The sequence below is a fragment of the Leptidea sinapis genome, chromosome 38, assembly GCF_905404315.1.
Source record: "Leptidea sinapis chromosome 38, ilLepSina1.1, whole genome shotgun sequence".
NCBI classification, from domain to species: domain Eukaryota; kingdom Metazoa; phylum Arthropoda; class Insecta; order Lepidoptera; family Pieridae; genus Leptidea; species Leptidea sinapis.
This window is the reverse complement of record NC_066302.1, coordinates 4,200,968-4,219,712: the sequence shown is the minus strand read 5'-3', so window position 1 is coordinate 4,219,712 and position 18,745 is coordinate 4,200,968. Positions and strand designations below refer to the sequence as shown.

General features: G+C 35.0%; 1 protein-coding gene across 3 annotated transcripts in view; it reads right to left on the bottom strand.

Annotated features, from left to right (window-relative positions):
* Positions 1–2,901: 2,901 nt before the first annotated feature.
* Positions 2,902–18,745, bottom strand: part of LOC126975865 (1-acylglycerol-3-phosphate O-acyltransferase Pnpla3-like) — a 38,616-nt gene continuing 22,772 nt past the window's right edge. For all 3 annotated transcript variants that reach the window (XM_050823943.1, XM_050823941.1, XM_050823942.1), the window contains 3 exons: positions 12,343–12,472; positions 8,489–8,621; positions 2,902–8,018 (listed from right to left, as the gene is read on the bottom strand). In XM_050823943.1, the coding sequence (XP_050679900.1) occupies positions 7,873–8,018; positions 8,489–8,621; positions 12,343–12,472 (409 nt within the window). In that variant the 3' untranslated portion in view covers positions 2,902–7,872. The remainder of the gene's footprint in view (positions 8,019–8,488; positions 8,622–12,342; positions 12,473–18,745) is intronic.

Sequence of the window (18,745 nt, the reverse complement as noted above, 5' to 3'; positions counted from 1 at the left end):
TCAATTCAAACACATCTATCATATGTCACTAAAAAGTTGTTTGAAAAGTACAACGGATAGTATTTAAAAGTGCTTTTAAACCCACTTGAGACACTCTGATGTAGGGATGAATTTCCGTATCTCATGATTACGCTCCACTATTAAGATAATATTCTAACCCCTTTAACACGTAACTTTGAGTTAACAAAAAATCAATCCGAAATGTTCAACAAAGCTTCAATGTTTCCTTTGGTTCATTCTTTTTGCACAACATCTTCGGCGACGATTATTTACCATCAAGTTGTCCATTTATTCCATCGCCCTACGATCTCAGTAAAAAAGCTTAAATCGTCCTATTATTTTTTGCCCTAAGTGCGAGTGATGATGTGAGTCGGGCTACCGAAATACTTACCCAATTTGTGTGCATTGGATGATTTCAATATTTCAGTATTTACTTTGTCCCAATAAAGCATAGTTACATTTTATATCATACACAAGCAATCTCGCATTTCAAGGTCAATTAAAGATCAAGTGATTCTTAGTCTTTCGGAATGAATATCTCAAATTATTCAGTTTTGTTTTTGAAGGAACATATAAAGTGGAATATAAAACCATAAACCAATTATAGTCACTGAAAATGACATAAAAATGTTCATCTCATATATTTTAAAATGTAACGATTTTCTTCTTCTTTTTCGCGTGCCTCTCCGACCAGCGAAAGTTGGCAGTCAGCTTTGTAATATTAACTTTTTTTTTTTAATTTTAAATTTTCGGTCAATGATTTATTATGACTTTCGTTGTGGGCTTTCTCAACAATAAAGCTATGATAGGCTGCGATTAGCATTTTTTAATGAAGCCCCATCTCGTGCCATTATTTATAAATGGTTTAATGAGTTTAAACGTGGACGTAGCAATCTCAATGATGATCCGCGTGAGGGACGTCCTTTAACAGCGACTACTGAAGATCACATCAGTGCTGTACGACGCATGATAGAGGAACATAAGAGAGTGACCTATCAGCAGATATGGGCAAACCTAGGCATTGGTATGAGTCAAGTTCAAAAAATATTAAACGAACATTCAGGCGGCAGTAAGCGTTCTACCAGTTGGATTCCCCATACTTTAACCGACGACCAGAAACACCTTCGCATGGACTGGTGTCGCCAAATGTTAGAAGTTCAACGGCGGTAATTCAAATGCTGTATTTGACATCGTCACAGGTGATGAAAGCTGGATATTGCTACGAACCCGAATCCAAAAGACAATTAGCTTAGTGAGTGTTTCCTTTCGAGGATCGGCCAACTAAGAAAGAAAGAAGTCAAGGAAAAAAGATCATTGCCTCATTCTTTGATCGGAAAGGTCATTTCGCGACAGTTGTGCTAGAAGATGGAAGGACAGTTACTGCAGACTGGTATGTCAATCGCTGTTTGCCTGTTGCCTTAGAAAAAATTCGACAGCAGAGCACTCGAATCAGGATCCTCCTTCACCACGACAATGCTTCAGCGCAGTCCGCAAAACGGACTGTTGAATATTAGACTATGGCAGGTGTCGAGATAATGAGTCATCCTCCATACAGTCCTGACCTAGCGCCCTGCGACTTTTATTCCCAAGAACTAAAGATAAAATTCGAGGTATTCGCTTTACGAGCCCTGAAGATGCGGTGAAAGCGTACGAAAATGCCATAGAAGAAACTCCTAAGGAAGAATGGGCCCACTGCTTTTCTCAGTGGTTCCATCGAATGCGACGATGTGTAGAGAGGAACGGAGATTACTTCAAAAAACAATAAAAGTATTGGCAACTTTCCACATTAATCTTGCCTGCCTTTTTTGCCTGCTACTGTAATGTCAAAGTCGTCAATCTTATTCTTTGACTAGCTGACCCGGCAAACATTGTTTTGCCCTATAAATTATTTTTAGAGTTTAGTCGTTTCTGGGACATTGCAACAATACTTTTATTTATCTAAAATTAACTTAGCCTAAGTTACTCCTTATTACATCAGCTACCTGCCAATAAAAGTCCCGTCAAAATGAGTCCAGCTATTTCAGAGATTAGCCGGATCAAACAGACAAATATTGTAAAAATGTTTTTTTCGTGTATGTACCCTATATATATTCATATACATGTAGTTAAAAACGGTTATTTCAATATTACAAAGAGACACTCCAATTTTATTTATATGTATCTATAGATATGACCATGAGTTTCGTCTTTGAGATGTTGTAACGGTTTTAACACGACAAAATTGAGTGTATTATAAAACACAATATAATTTATGCATTGTCTTCTATGTTTCGATAGCTTTCAGACACATTCACTGAAATCATCCTAACTATAAGATTTCTTTTACGACACGTTAAATAATAATATTCTTAGTATTTTACGTTTCTTTTCTCTTTCTTCCTCGTACTACAACGCTGTGGAATGAGCTTCCTTGTGCGGTGATTCCGGGACGATACGACATGGGTACCTTCAAAAAAAGCGCGTACACCTTCCTTAGAGGCCGGCAACGCTCCTGTGGTTCTTCTGGTGTTGCAAGAGAATATGGGCGGCGGTGATCACATAACATCAGATGTCCTCCGCTTTTATAAAAAATATGATACTTTCGAGCGTAAAAATCGTTCGGAAATCAACGGAATTGAGTTTTAGAAAGATCGATTTTGCGAAGGGTTAAATTCCGTACAATCTCCGTGTTTTTTGACCTGTTGTATATTAATGAATTGTACATTTCATAATAAATAAATTGAAAAGAAAACTTAATAAATAATAATAGCATTTTCTTGAAGGTAGCAATAAGGTGTGAGTGAGAAAGAATGAAAGAATTTCTCTATCGAATCAGTAGTCGCCGCTGGTTGATGAGAGATATTATAATTAGAATTACTCGATTAATATCTAATTTTAGGTCAAAGTAAATAAAACAATCCAAAATTTCCCAAACTTTTATTTAAAAATTTGTGACATCTTTCACCGCCACTATATAAAATATAAGGTACAGCAATAGACGAATCTGATTATTGGTTATAAAAATATCTATCTAGGTACTAAGGTCACATTTGGTCCATTTTACAATGGTAGCCAAATGGCCAATTTCTTACAACGAAGTAAAATATTACCACGAAACAGTAACAAAAAGGTTTAACACATTTCACTGTAATACTCATCAGGGTCGTAGGATCACAGCCAACAGTACAAACTACAACAAACGTAAATCCTTCTACACCACAGCTGAATATCTAAGTGATCGGACAACCTGGGACTAGATTATGACTTTATAGCAATAGCAATGACAGTACAATATTGTTTCATTAAAAGGAGCGCAAAAAAAGAATGCTGCGAGAGTTTCTTGCGCAGCTTTTTCTCTCTCAGAGCGCCATTTGTTTCCTAAGTAGTAGTATCTAGTATATTAGAAATGACATCAAAAGGAATTTTAAAGGAATCAATGTTGAAAAAATATATGCCCTTTTTGACTTTTACAAAAACAGGTATTGCTCTTATGTTATCTATGCATTACCCGTCGGAAATTTATGTGGATCTTGATGCAATGTATATCCCCCCCCCCCGTCGCATCTCGAACTCTCACGTGCACGTCGCACCCCCTTAAGTACAGTCGGCAACGAAAGCAGACGCAAGCTAACGCGAGCATACTTCCGTTAATTTTGAAGTTAATAAAGTTTATTTGATATCATTGTTGATTGTTAAACTTATTTGTTATACAATGGGTGAAAATTCTTCGTAAACCTAGTAATTACTATAAATATGTACGTTTTTCTCAAGTAATTAAGTCAAATAGCAGGTAAAATAAAATTATGCGGTGATAAAATTGAACTTTTGTAGTGAATTCATATAGATATCTGATTTTGTTGGTGCACCGACATTAAGACATAAATCGACAGGGCTACGGATATTTCCGACGGGATATACAACAGGACTCTTAGCTTCTCGTATCTGTAACTCGAAAAGGCTAATCACGTACGCCGCGTATTAATTTTCGTCGTAATGAAGGAAAATCACAGCTGTTTGGTCTAAAATATTTGCAACGTAATCCTTTTTGTTATCATTCCGCAGCAATAATATATTAACAAAATATCACATAAAATATTGAACTAACACAAACTCTAAACTACAATTTCAACAATAAATACTTTACGATTTTTTTTTAATTTTCTATTACTTTAACTAAGCGACACTAAAACACTGTTATCGTGTGAAATACAACAAAGTAAGATACAACAATATAATAGATTAACTATACATTTTTCACGTTTAAAATAATTCGTGTGGACCACAAGAGAAATTCGTTTTACATTCTGTTCGTTCTGCAAGGTTCTAGAATGTGCTACTAATCAAATTGATTTCCTATGTTTTTATTATATGACCAATACGAAGGATGTAAGTTTTAGATAATAATTTATACGTCTAGAAAGAGGCTAGGCCAGGCTAGGAATATTAGTTTAGTGTGTTAAAATAGAGGTTAGTTCCCGTTACGTTAATTTACTAGCTAAAATAACTTTTGTTTTATTTAAAATTATATTTAGCGTGACGTCACCAAATGGCCCAACGGAAGACCAGCGTTGGTTTTCACACCAGCAAACATGCTGAGTTGAGACCATTTTTGAAATGCATAGGTAGTATTAACCTGTCAAATTTTGTTTGTTTATATTTTGTATCCTTTATAAGTTATATTTTAAGTTATTTGTATATTTATGTGTACTATACGTTTCAAATAGAAAATTTTTCATTTCATAAAGTACAAATGATTTGAGTTTTCTTTCTCAGGTCTACACCTCTACTCTACACTATCTGGCACGAGACTAAGACTCAGTCTCGTGCCAGATTTTGGCGAGACAACACGTTCTGAGGATGCAGTAAAACACGTGTCGAATTGTTTAAAGATAAATATTGGCGGAATTTACACTAAAGTAAACTCAAATCATTTGTATAATTATGGATTTCCGCAAAGTAACGCCTAATTCAATAAATTTTCATTTTATAAAGTCTATTTTTTCGACATTTTCACAGCTGTCATAGTCTAAATGATCTAAGTATGTAAGTCAACTAGTCTTGCATTAAGGCTCGCTTGCTTTAAAGTAGAGGGCAGTAAGTGTTTATAACTAGATCACCTAAGTAATATAGTATAGTGATAATCGTCGTTGATTTAAATGTTTTTAAACTTATCTACTTTACTTCTATACATGTCCAAAAAAAATATATTAGTATCATTTTTTTTTATAAAAACAATTTTATGCAAACCGGCTGGCATGTGATGAGAAGTGGTGATTCAACCGTCCATGGACTCCGCAAAACCAAGAGAAGTGTTACCGACCTTAAGGTATCGGTGCGAGATATTTGCAGCCGGTAAGTGATTCCAAAAATTAGCTGTGGGACGCAAAAAGTTTGTCGCAAAAATCTCGCGGTTGTAGAATGCAAGACGTCAACATGATGCGAGAGGAATTATTGTGGACTTTGACGTCACGGCCGGTCGCGGAATTCGGATACGACTTCCTTTTATTATTTCGTCATTGCATACAATATATATTGAGCCATACAAAATATATTTATCTGGTATATAGATAGAAAAAGAATAAAGAAACAGACGTGAGTTTAAGATAGAAATATAGTTAGAAAATGGAGGACTAAAGAATTTTGTTTTTATCAAAAATCTTATAAGCGCGTAAATTATTTAATATTATTTTTCAATACCGTCAAACTGTTTAATAATAAAAAGTTACAATTCTCTTTTATATATAAAAAATAATAAAATAATATGCTTCAGCCGAAGACTGTATGTTATAATTGCGCATGTGTAAAGCAACACTTTTTTTTTCAGGCACAAAGTTTGACATTAACAACTCCCTACAAAGAGAGCTATTATGATGAACATACATTTAATGCACATAAAATAATATAATATCATGATATGCAGGATGACCTACGTGCACACGAGTATCGTATACTATTTTTCCGATTAAGTTGCGCAAAGTTCGACCGCTATAATTATTTTCAAACATTCCCGCACGGTCACCACATTCCCGCACCCTCAGCTACATTCCTGCACGCTCTTGACAACGTGTGAGAAACTGGTACTTTGCGAACGCAAGTGCATGCGCAAAATCGAACTTTGCGCAAAATAATAGGAAAAATAAATAAATACAAAAGTAGAACGTATCAATATACTTTGTTTTGGATAAAATGTACATTAATCATTATAATTATTTATACAGACTGAGGTGAGAGTAAGGTACTTAATAGTTGAACAAATTTCCCTATAAAAAATGAAATACCGCACTCAATGACTATTTCGTAGGTTAAGCGCAAGCGCCGACAGGTGCGCGTATCTGCCTTCCCGCTTTCACGTCACGTCATGAGTTCATGCGGTGACCACGCGTTGCGTAGTTTTACCTTTAAGTTTACTAAGTAGTCTATTCATATTTATTTATTGTTAATGATTTTTTTTTTCTTCGTATTTAATAACACAAAATTTAAATTCTGTAAATATTGCCTTAACATAACACATTACACCTAATCCCTGTGTATAAACGTAGATTATTTTCGTCTATTATTATAATATATATACGGAATATATAAAGAATAGGGGCTATACATGAATTACTTTAAATATTAGCACCCTTATGGAGCGCTTAGACTCCGACGCAGATGACCAGCAGGACGAATACAATAACGTACACACTAGATAATAGACTTTTATTGCCTTTAACATACCGGGGGTGATCCAGTAATGATGATGAAATGACATGATGAAGAACAGTTATAGAGGTATATTGTGATATAAAAAGTAGTCAAGTGAGCGTAAAATGAATACATAAATTAGTATAATCTATATATACATATATCTATATATAGATTATCTATACTATAATCTTTTGAATACATAAAGGTTTTCCGTACATCTAGCCATCTTTATTTCAGCCGTCTTAAACAGGTCCACATAATATAACGAACGATGGCAAAAGAAAGCTATGGAATGGATGAGAAAAAGTTTTGTTTGACGTAAATTTTTTCTAATGACAATGAAAAGTCGCTTGTCTGTGTAGCGCTTATTATTTTTGGCACAAAATTTTTAATGAAACCTAAAATTCTGTACAAAACGATTTCGATTAACAGTAAAAAAACATTGTATCGTTCATAGAGTAACTATCTATTTGATCTAGCCGCAAAATCAAGAATCATACGATATTTCAACAAACACCTGTTTCGCGTAAATATAGCCCGGATGTCATGGATGTGTGGTTTAGTTAAATAAACCAGCAATTTAGGTTAATTATATAATTCAGAAAAAAAAATCAAAGTATTATTTAATTCTAAAACATAAAAAACAGCTTCTCCTTCCTTCTCTCGTCCTGTCGTCATAATATGATGGTGGATAAGTCCAAAGTTTCAATCTTGAAAAATATGTATTCATTTGAGGTCCCAATACTCAAACATCTTAATAATATTCACTGTCTATTCTTACTCCCTATGTTAGAAAGAGATCGCATTAGACTCGAATGGTCACCAAGTACAGCTTCGACTTTTGTTATGCTTCTCGGTCATTTTATAATTTCTCTAATAATAACTCGTCACATTGGACAACTCTATATATATATATTTGGAAATATATAGAGTTGTTAGTATTACTAGTGCAACAAAGTTTTTTCACTTGACTAATGTAGCTATCATTCTATGTACATATATGTTTGTTTCTTTGTTGCGGTCTAAAGACAAAACGCGTCGGCTAATTTTGAGCATACTTACGTCAATCTAACTGTCTTAATGCTTTGAATATTTTTATTTAAGATATTTTTTCAACGACAAGGCGTACATTATTTTACTTCCAAGGTGCATAACATGAATCGTAGTTACTGTAAGAAACTATGCCGCCTCACTCAGTCTCTGCTGCTACTCGGCGTAAGAGAAGGAGATGGGTCGATCTGCCTCGGGCTGGTCTCCGTCGCTGCTCGACCCGATGGAGTAGGACTTCTTCCGGATCCATTCACTTTCGGGATCCGAGAATATGTTGCGATCCTCAAGGTCTATTTCATCATCTGTGACAAAGGGTTTCTTACAGGTCCTCATATTGAGTAAACAACAACGTTAATTAATTAGCTTATCAGAAGATATAAATGGAAGTAGTAATAAAATATCCTATAAATAAAACTAAAGTGTCGGTAATAAATATGTATTGTTTACTTATAGCAGATATTTTTTTATTATTATAATATTATTTTCATTTATACGTCTAGATAGACTATGACAGCTGTGAAAAAGTCGAAAAAAGTTGAGTTTAGAATAAACCTCTAATTCGAGCGATTCACGCACACTAACACAAACTGTCATACAAATCGTAAAAGACATAGCTTGTCACGCACACTAAACTAATATTCCTGGCCTGTTTTTATCGGTTGTCTAACAGCAAGAGACTCTATCTAGACGTATAAATTGTCTATGGTTCAGACTGAGATCCCCTCGCAGGACGCCTTGAGCGGGTTTTAGTGGATTGAACGAAATACTATACCATCAACGGCGACGAGGTCGGCAGCCCACTCGTCGTTGTCAAACTCCAGCTGCCGGTTGAGGTCGCGCTCGGCAGGCGACTGCACCGCGTCAGTGTCTGCTTCTGTGACGTCGTAGATCTCCGTTAGCTTCATCTGCAACCAGATATCAATAAAATAAGCCAAATAATAGCATAAGTTGTATAAGAAAAACCCTGACCTTCTGAAATTCTGACCGGCACTACAATTGCTCTCGTCACCTTGAGACATAAGATGTTAAGTCTCATTTGCCCAGTAATTTCACTAGCTACGGCGCCCTTCACACCGAAACACAATACTGCTTCAAACAGAAAAAAAACCGCCGTTGAGGTACACATAATCTAGGCGGCATTCTGTGCAAAGGGTTGATGAGACCAAAAAAAATTACCAAAATAATCTTTGTACAGAATTAGATTAAAATTCATATTGATAACTGCTCAATCGATTTCTTATAACAAATGCATCATCATCATCAGCCGAAAGACGTCCACTGCTGGACATAGGGAGGCCCTTAGATCGCCATGACGATCAGTCTTCCGCTGCCCTCGACCAACTTATACCGGCGATCTCAACCTATTCGTCGGTCTATCTTTATAACATCACTAGCTGACGCTGCAAACGTTGTATTGCCGATATTAAAATCGCGATACAAAAGTAACTGTTGATCGTAGATGGGTGAAAATATGAAGTTGTATGTATTTAAAAAAAAAGGCGTGGACCACCCCTAACATTTAGGGGGATGAAAAATAGATGTTGTTTCTCAGACCTACCCAATATGCACTCAAAATTTCATGAATATCGGTCCAGCCGCTTCGAAGGAGTTTAACTACAAACACCGCGACATGAGAATTCTATATAACATAATTTATAACATATGCATTACGATTCAAAATACCGATAACAATGAGTACTCAAACTTGTGTGATGAAACAATGAAAATACCTAGATATAAAAATAGATACATAATATTTCATATGATTTTATAACCACAGACAATAACGACTATGTATGCGAAAAAATATGCATATTAGTTTTTCCATAATTACCCCATTAGTCAGTTATTTATTTCATAATTTGCAAATTATTCAATTTCAGATTAGCAAGTGCACACTGACATAAATTAACATAATTATTAATAATATATTATAAATAATTAGGTATCTTACAATACAATTACTCACAAAGAAACCGCACATACGATACGGTCATAGATCATAATTGACTAAGAGAGCGAAGTACGAAACAATTTTTCAGTGTTGGTCGATAGCTCTTTGTAGCAAATCAAAGGTCGCACAATCAATGTTTACCTCCGTCATTGTAAACAACTTATTAAACATTTATGAAGTAAACAATGTGATTCAAGATTCGCAACATAGTTGAGTATTTAAAAATAAAATACATAAGAAAATCACAGTGAAAAATAACATTATCTCGTAACATTATTTTGAGAACACGGACGAGTAAAAAAATAAGGACTCCTTGTCACCTTACATAACAGTGAGGCACCAAAACAAGCCGGTAAACGTGTGAATACATAGCCCCACGCATACACTTATACTAATACAAGCCGATCGGCCGCCATTATGAGATTTGCAATCGTCTGTGACAGATTAGTTTGCGTCGCAATAAAAAAATTTAAAAATGCCATTGTGCGTTGTGAAAAAGTGTAAAAACAATAATATAAAGGTATTTGTGGATATATCATTGTCTGTCAAAAATTGTGTAACTGGTATATCCTGTAACCGCACACACACTAGCATAAAGGTGCTTCACTTGCTAATATCACGGCGCGGAGTCCATCTTATTTTACTAGTCCGTGTTTGAGAATTGTTATTTCACAGTAAAATGCTCTAGGACAATAAATAGTTTTGTCTTTCAAATATTCAAATTCAAAAAAATCTTTATTCACTCTAAAACTATATAAATTATTTAGTGCAAGTCAGGATGAAGTACAAAAGTTACAATAGCATTCAAATGAGTATAAAATTATTCATTAACAATAAATTTAAAAATATTAATCCCAACTATCTTTATCATTTAAATAATCTTTGACATTATAATAGGCCTTAGATGTTAATTTATTTTTTACGATACATTTAAATTTTTTAAGTGGTAATATTTTAATATCAATTGGAAGTTTATTATAAAATATAACACAGTCCACGTTAAAAGATTTAGCAATTTTACGGAGCCTAGTAGATGGAATTGCGGGTTTATGTTTGTTGCGAGTATTGACATTATGTACATCACTATTCTTTCTAAATTGGTTAATAATATGTTTATGAGCGTACAGAAGGTTCTCGTATACTGGCAGTATACTGTCATAATAAATAATATACTTTCTTTCAATTCTTCCCAACACAGAAGGTCGCGGGGTCGTCACTTGAGATTCATAGAAAATATGTCCCGATCTTACACTTCTAACAACAGCTGGTCACTGATAAGCTGTTTGTCGAGTACTCTTATCACTTTCCTACATTAAAACATATAATAATGTATGTAAGCAAACCATATAACATAATAAAACTAGCTGACCCGGCAAAAGTTGTATTCAATAATTAAAATTTTTGGGGTATAAAATATAGACGACGACCGGTTCTCAGACCTACCAAATATATCGTACATAAAATTTATCATACTACAATAATCATTATATTCGATTGCCATCTTGCAACTCTATTGCGTATCTGTGGATGGAAATAGGTGTTGATCGTAGACGGGTGAAAATTTGAAGTTGTATGTATTTTTTAATGTTGATTCATAATAAAATATAAAATTAAAAAAATGTCAAAAAATATGAAATATATTTAGGGACCCTATATATATTGGGTGACCCTTATCATTTAGGGGAATGAAAAATGGATATTGGCCAATTCTCAGATCTACCCGAGATACACACAAATTTTCAAACAAATTGGTGGCCGTTTCGGACGAGTTTGATTTTTATAGATATGATATGTAGTTAGCATCGATCACAATTTATTTTGTAATATATTTTGTTATTACTAAATTTATCGTGTATACAGCTTCTATCTAAGTTCGTTATGAAGAACGCTTCTTCACAAGTTGCAAGCATGATGTTGGTTGTGGAATGGTGTTACTGAGTTTCTGGTGTTACCAATAACAACCCCAAGGTTATGGCATATGTGGATTGAAGGAAAATCCATGGATTTATTACTCCCCCAACACATGACTTTATCTTGGATGTACGTAAGAACTAAGTTTTCCCAACTTTACTAAATGAATATTGAATGTGAAGTGTCAATAAATAGCTTACTATCTAGCCACACAAGACACGTGACGTTTGACGTAATATAAGAAAGAGGGTAGAAGAAGAAAATAATTCGTTGAAAATTTACAAATACAGAGGTAAGTATAATAATTAACTATCCAGTACTAAATAATTAAATATACAGTTGTGCAATGATATGGGTAATTTATTTATAGGTACAAAATTTATCTATAATATTATATTACAAATGCCGCATCGATATGTTTATCTGAAGGGTTGGGTAAAAATAAAAGCATACAAACACAACTAGGTACTTACGAAATACAAAGAAAAAAAGTATTTCTCTCATTAGAGAGAAATTGTTAAATTTCTACCACAATAATATAAAATAACAGATTTGGGTGAAAAAAGAAGTGTCATGAGTACTCTACGCCTCGGACGTGGATAAAGAAGCTAATGATGGGGGATAAAAGAAGGAAACTAGATTTGTCTTTATAATAAAACATATTATTTCCGCCTACCATCTGAGAATTTTTTAATGAATTTATAAATACTACCACTGTAGAAGTCACATTAGCAGTACAACAATACTGAAGTAACACTTACCTTGTTATCACCGTCTAGATAGTAGTAAGCCAGAAGGGCATCGTTGTGGTTAGTCACGTTGAGGATGTGTTCGAAAGTGTCCGACTCGGAGGGTCCATCGCCGTAGGTAATGCGGAGTTCACTCGCCCTTCTGCCGACAGAAATAACATACAATTCATCCCATGAATATATGCATAAATTTTAAAAATATATTATTCACCTTTAGTCCTCATAATGGTCTGAATAACAATAAAAGCAAACAATTAGTATCTATTATGACAGCAAATGGCTGCCTAGTTAACTGATACGGCGTAGGAGTCTAAGTATGAATTTCCGTCTGTAAGTTCTTTCCTATAACGAACTGAAGCTGCCCTAACAGGTTTTAACTCAAGGATAGATAGGGAGATATAGTTGTGGATATTTAGGGCGAGCAACACAAGCAGAGAAGGTGAATGATGACGTTTATCGTAAGGGCCCATTTAAGCCTACATCTGAGTTAAGTCTTGGTCGCTATTCCACGCGATGAATGGTGAACCTATGAGAGAAAAACTGTAAACACTAGACGTACCTACACAACAAATTCAACAGTCACCCTCGATGTTTCGAGCGATCCTAGCTACGAAGGTTCTCCGACAAAGGAATAATACAGAAGAGCGGCTAATAAGTCGGAGGCATTAGCAACATTAAATTGTCAAAAAATCATGCTATTCCTTTTAATGTGGTTTTTGCGGAAGGGCCACCACAATTTAGCCAAGGTCAGTTTGAGGTAGGCCACCAAGTATTTTGTTTTTATACACCACGATTTTATTTTTAATAAACTTGAGAAACAAATAAATATAATGCGTTTTAGTAAGACTAGAAAATTAAACATTACATACATATTTTATTGTGAGGAGTGTTACGTAGGGTTCAAGGGTTCAAATGAGAGTACGTGTAATTGAGATGATTCAAAGAGGTTGTGATGGTGAGAAAGTAGAAATAGTAGTAGGTAACTATGAAGCATACTAGGACTATATACTATTATTGTTAGAATGAGGATAAGTTTACTAGTGGGAGGCTCCTTAGCACAGGATGCCGGCTAGATTATGGGCGTCTTTTTCCGCCGTGAAGCACTAATGTGAAAGCATTATTGTGTTACGGTCTGAAGGGCGCCGTAGCTAGTGAAATTACTAGGCAAATGAGACTTAACATATTATGTCTCAAGTTGACGAGTGCAGTTGTAGTGGCGCTCAGAATTTTAGAGTTTTTTCAATAATCCTGAGTGGCATTGCATTGTAATAAGCAGGGTGTATCAATTACTATCAGCTGAACGTCCTGCTCGTCTCGTCCGTTATTCTCATTAAAAAAAAGTACTCTATTTTCTATTATCATTTAGGTAAGCCTTTTAAAGAATATAAATGTATTATCTGAATTAGGATTATCAAAGTTGTTATAAAAGGCTTTTAACATGTATCCCAGCGGTGCTATACGGTACCGCATCGAAATTCGAAATCAATATCTTAGGGTGAAACAATGAGTGAATGACTTATAATATTCGTTATATCTATCATATATCATACGATGCATTAAACCTAAGGTCACGTGTTCGCACCCAAGTTTCAGCTATCGGTTATCATAGTATAATTTGCGTCATTTGTGATTATTTCTCTCAATAATAATATCCTCGTGTAAAATCGTAAACAATATGGTGTGTATTAGAGAGGTGGTCGTTAAATCAATAAATTGTTTTTATGAACAGTTTTATATTGGTTAGTGAATTAACTGTTTTTCTTCAACGAAAAAACCTGTTGAAAATACTAAGCTAATAAATTCAATCAACGTCTTCGCCCGTAACTCGCAATAAATGAAGCATAATTCCGACCCTTTTGCACCTATCCCTTTCTCGCGAAAACAGCGTAAGTCAAAACAGTTGACGAAGCTGCAAACGAAAACGTTGACTTGATATTGTATTTAAGGAATAGCTATTACGTATAAATTAAATTTAGCAATGTTATTAATATAATATGAACCTAATAAAAACCTAAATTATTAATAAATTAATTAACCGATTATTATTGAAAACCCGTTGACCATTTAACAGTTGTTTCAACCTGCTGACCATTGACAAAAAACAGTTAAATTAAACTAATTTAAAAACCTTCAATGACACACCTCTAGTGTATTATGAGATGTTTGCGGTAAAAGTCAAAAAGGTATAGGTAATAAATAATTTACACAAATCGGTATATTTACTACTTACTAGCCAAGTCAATGACCACTGGTGACTGAAATATCGCTATCAGTTGAATTATTGTTCGCAAAATGTTAATCAAATTGTTGTTGTTAAGCAAACACGAAGTGACCCCAGAGCCGTTCCCAATATTCAGTCTATCTCTTACTTGAGATAAAAATCGTAACTATCGTTGACTTTTCTGTCCCAACAAACTTATCGACGGTAACTCACCCTATCCGTAGACGCTATCTGTCAATGGGACGACGTATAGCTTACCAGCGATAGAAGTTTGTATGGAAATTACAATTCACGCGTGCCAATATAAGGCGATAAGAATGACTTATCGGGTACATTGGGACAGCTAATTACTGACAGTAGGAGGTAGTAATTTATCTCTATCTGTAGATAGTATATTGGGAACTGCCTTTAGTCAATTAATGTCAAAAGCTTCATACAAAATTACCACTTTTCGTTTATTTTTTATTCCTCTTGTCCTTTGCGATTTTTTTCAATTTTCCGTTTTGCAGCATTTAGTGGAGTAGCATAAGTAGAAATATTCAAATCAGTCAGCAAATTAGTTTTATATAATAACAATTATTGTATGAATTGTCATATGTAACGAAATATCGTTGACAGCATTATTTGTATTACGAATATATAGGTGTTTCTAAGTCAAAAAAATAAGGTTCCCGATAAGTAATCACCAACATATCATATACCTAAGCTATGCTCTCACGTCCCGCGCGCCCGCAGACACTGTTTTGGCGCCAAACCCGGCGCGGCCACTTGAGACGCTATAGCCACTTGTGTTTACATTAGCCGAGGCATCATTACGCAGTTTATGTTACGGGTTGCTAGATAACCAAGCTTGGTAATTGTAAACAAAAAACGTTTTTTGTGATAGATTCCTGCTGTGAATCAGTGTTGTTATGGATATATAATTTCGGATCCGGATATAGATATTGGTAAAATATAATATCGGTTTCGGTTACGGTTATGGATATTAAATTATTTCGGATTATCCGATAGTTTCGGTTACGGATATTATTTTTTTAAGGAAATGAAAAATGAAATACAAATAAGATTATATTCGACTTTAATTGTACCTTGTGTAAAGTATAACCCGTACGAATTAGCTGTGCACCTCGCGCTGTGACGTCATTAGGTAGCGGGAGAGTGTGTGTGTGTCGCATTCCAGCGGAGTGCACAGGTAATTTGTAGTATTTAGTTAGACTTCCGCTCTATCCGAAACTATCCAAAACTTTTATTTCGGATTCGGTTACGGTTACGGATATTTTTTTATTTCAGATATCCGTTAGTTTCGTTTAAGGGTATGGATATCCATAACGACACTGATGTGAATGACGCCGCTCTTTCAGAGTTGTACGAGGAATTGTGACTACTTTGCTAAACAAAATAAAAATATTGCAATTGAATTCTTTGTATTATTTTTACTTAAATGGAAACTTTATAATATGGTCTTACGATTTAATTAAAAAGAAAAAACAATTTCACAAAATAAAGTTCCCGTTGTATGCTAAAGAATTTTTCTTTAGCATACAAGGCCGCCGCCTGCTAAATTCAAATATATCATAATATATATAAATTACGTGACACGTTGTTTGTCCGCTATGGACTCCCTAAACTAATGAACGGATTTTAATGGGGATTACTTCATCGAGTGCAGTTTTGTCCAACTTGAGAGATAGGATAGTTTTTATTTCGATTTGAGACCCCTAATTATTTTAAATTCCAATATTTGTTTTGTATGGACATAATTTCTATGAGAGAATTTATTGACGCACGGTTTGACAGTTCTGCTGTGAAACAATTTCATTGTAGTTAACAACAGGGAGCAATGATGTTCTGTACATAATATAGAACGTCATTGACAGGGAGCATATTTTACAAAATAATACTTGGTGTTATGAAATATTATTGACAAATACATAAAAAAAAAACAGTATTTTTTATTATGCACAGAACAACGTCTGTCGGATCAGCTAGTACTAATATATTTTGTCTTCAAAAGCTCTGCGATTTGTTTTATGGCTCTTAGAACCAAGATCGAACACCGAAACACGCTGAATCTTATGGTATAAGTATTATAGACGACCTGTATAGCCGAGTGGTTAGCGATCCTACCTAAGCTAGAGGTCCCGGGTTCGAATCCCGGTAGGTGCAAGCATTTATATGATGAATATGGATGTTTGTTTCCGAGTATTGGAGTTTAAATGTATTTATATGAATTTATGTATGTTTAAGTAAGTATATTGTATTAAATATGTCATTGTCTTGTAACCCATAACACAGGCTATATATGCTTAACTTGGGGCAAGATAATTTGTGTAAAAAAAGTGTCAATATTATTATTATTATATTATAAGTATTATTTTGTTCGGTGCATAATTTTCGCAGTATAACCGAAGGAAAAAACCGACTCTATATAGTTGCAATGAGAATACACGCGCGTTGAAATGTGCCATAAAGAGCCACCATTCAGTGTTCGATATCCACAGTACGTTACTAATTGCACAAAACAAACAACACTATCGAGAATGATATGAACAAAGGCGGTTCCCAATTAATATGCCCGCATCGAACAACAAGAAATGTGATATCGTATCGGCGTACGTCCATCATGTCGTCGTAACTGTGCCAACTTATCGTGTTGCTGTGACCAGCTGTGCGCGTGACGACATCAGGCGCTGGACAAAAGACTCAGGGTACGTTTTCGAATAACAAAGATCAAAATAAAATTATAAAAAAAAAACAGGCTGCATTTTGGAATGGTTAGGGAATAATTTAGCACGAATTGATTTTTTTATCAGTAGAAAAGTACTAGCATTTATGTGATTAAATACAATATTCATTGCTTTAACTGACGCATGGAACCAGGGCTGTGATCTGCCACCGATTGGTACTACAGAGCTTGGTATAAAAATATCCCTGCCCTGCATCGGCTACTGCAACGGCGCAGGCACTGGGATCATCCAAAGGGAAACAAACCTTGCCCCGAGGGTAGAATGCAAAAGTATTTGTAGTACCTTGAGCTATCGTGTTCGCAACAACATATTTACGAATAATAATTAATCCGCCTTATATAATATGTTTTTGTTACAATATGAAGGTTATAATCGTTAGATTATTATATTCATATTACTCAATAACGTTTGATGTTATATCTCTAAGAAATCACAATCAATACCGAACACTCTCGAATCAAGATTATGGAGGCTAATAGAATATACATAATAATATATACAAGGATATATTAAACTTTTGCACTTCACAATTGATTTAAAGGAACTGTTTATTTTTTTTATGGTAACATCGAGGGTTTTATATGGGATTAATTAAACGAGTGTAGGTATCACACAGCTGATCGCTATGGTTCAGCCGTACCAAATCCGATCATGTGTTTGGGCTATAAAAATGGTAGCCCCCGCCTCACCCCGTGGTATGTCACAGCTAGGCCCTGACTTATTTATTCTTCCAGTAAACTAAAGTCGTTTCAAAACGATTTCATAGTCTTCATCTATTCCGTCTCTTTCTCACACAGTTATCTTACTTTCACACAGGGTTCGTCTATTACGGCAGTAACTTTTCTTATGGTCACATCGACGCGGCATGGATATATGATTTTATATGGGATTAATTAAAAGAGTGTAGGTATCACACAGCTGAAGCTACCAGACAGCTTTGTTACAGCCGAACCAAATCCGATCATGTTTGGGCTATAAAAATAGAACCCCCGCCTCACCCCGTGGTATGTCACAGCAAGCGCCGGCGGAGTCCTCGGCATGCCTTTGCCAACTGCAGTACTTACGTCACGGTATCCCGCCGCTGGAGTCCGTGGCGCGTTTTTCAATGCCTTGGAACGAAATCCGTTTCGATGCCACGGAATCATTTTAACGCAATTTTTTATCGTATCTATACCTATACGTTTGAATGTTCATTGATAAACATTTGAATCCCTTGCCATGCCTTCCAGATCTGCGCAGGCCTTAAGAGTAAGCAGAAAGCACGCAAACATGGTGTTTTTAGACAAGTTTTGTGGTGAAAGTATAGCATTTCGAGCTATGAAGTATGAACCCTACTTAATACTGTTACACATATCCTTAAGTCTTATTTGTAGGTTGCTAATGCTTGCTGTTGGTTATAGTTAACACTGCCGAGCCTTTTTGAACTACCACATTTCATTATAGTTAA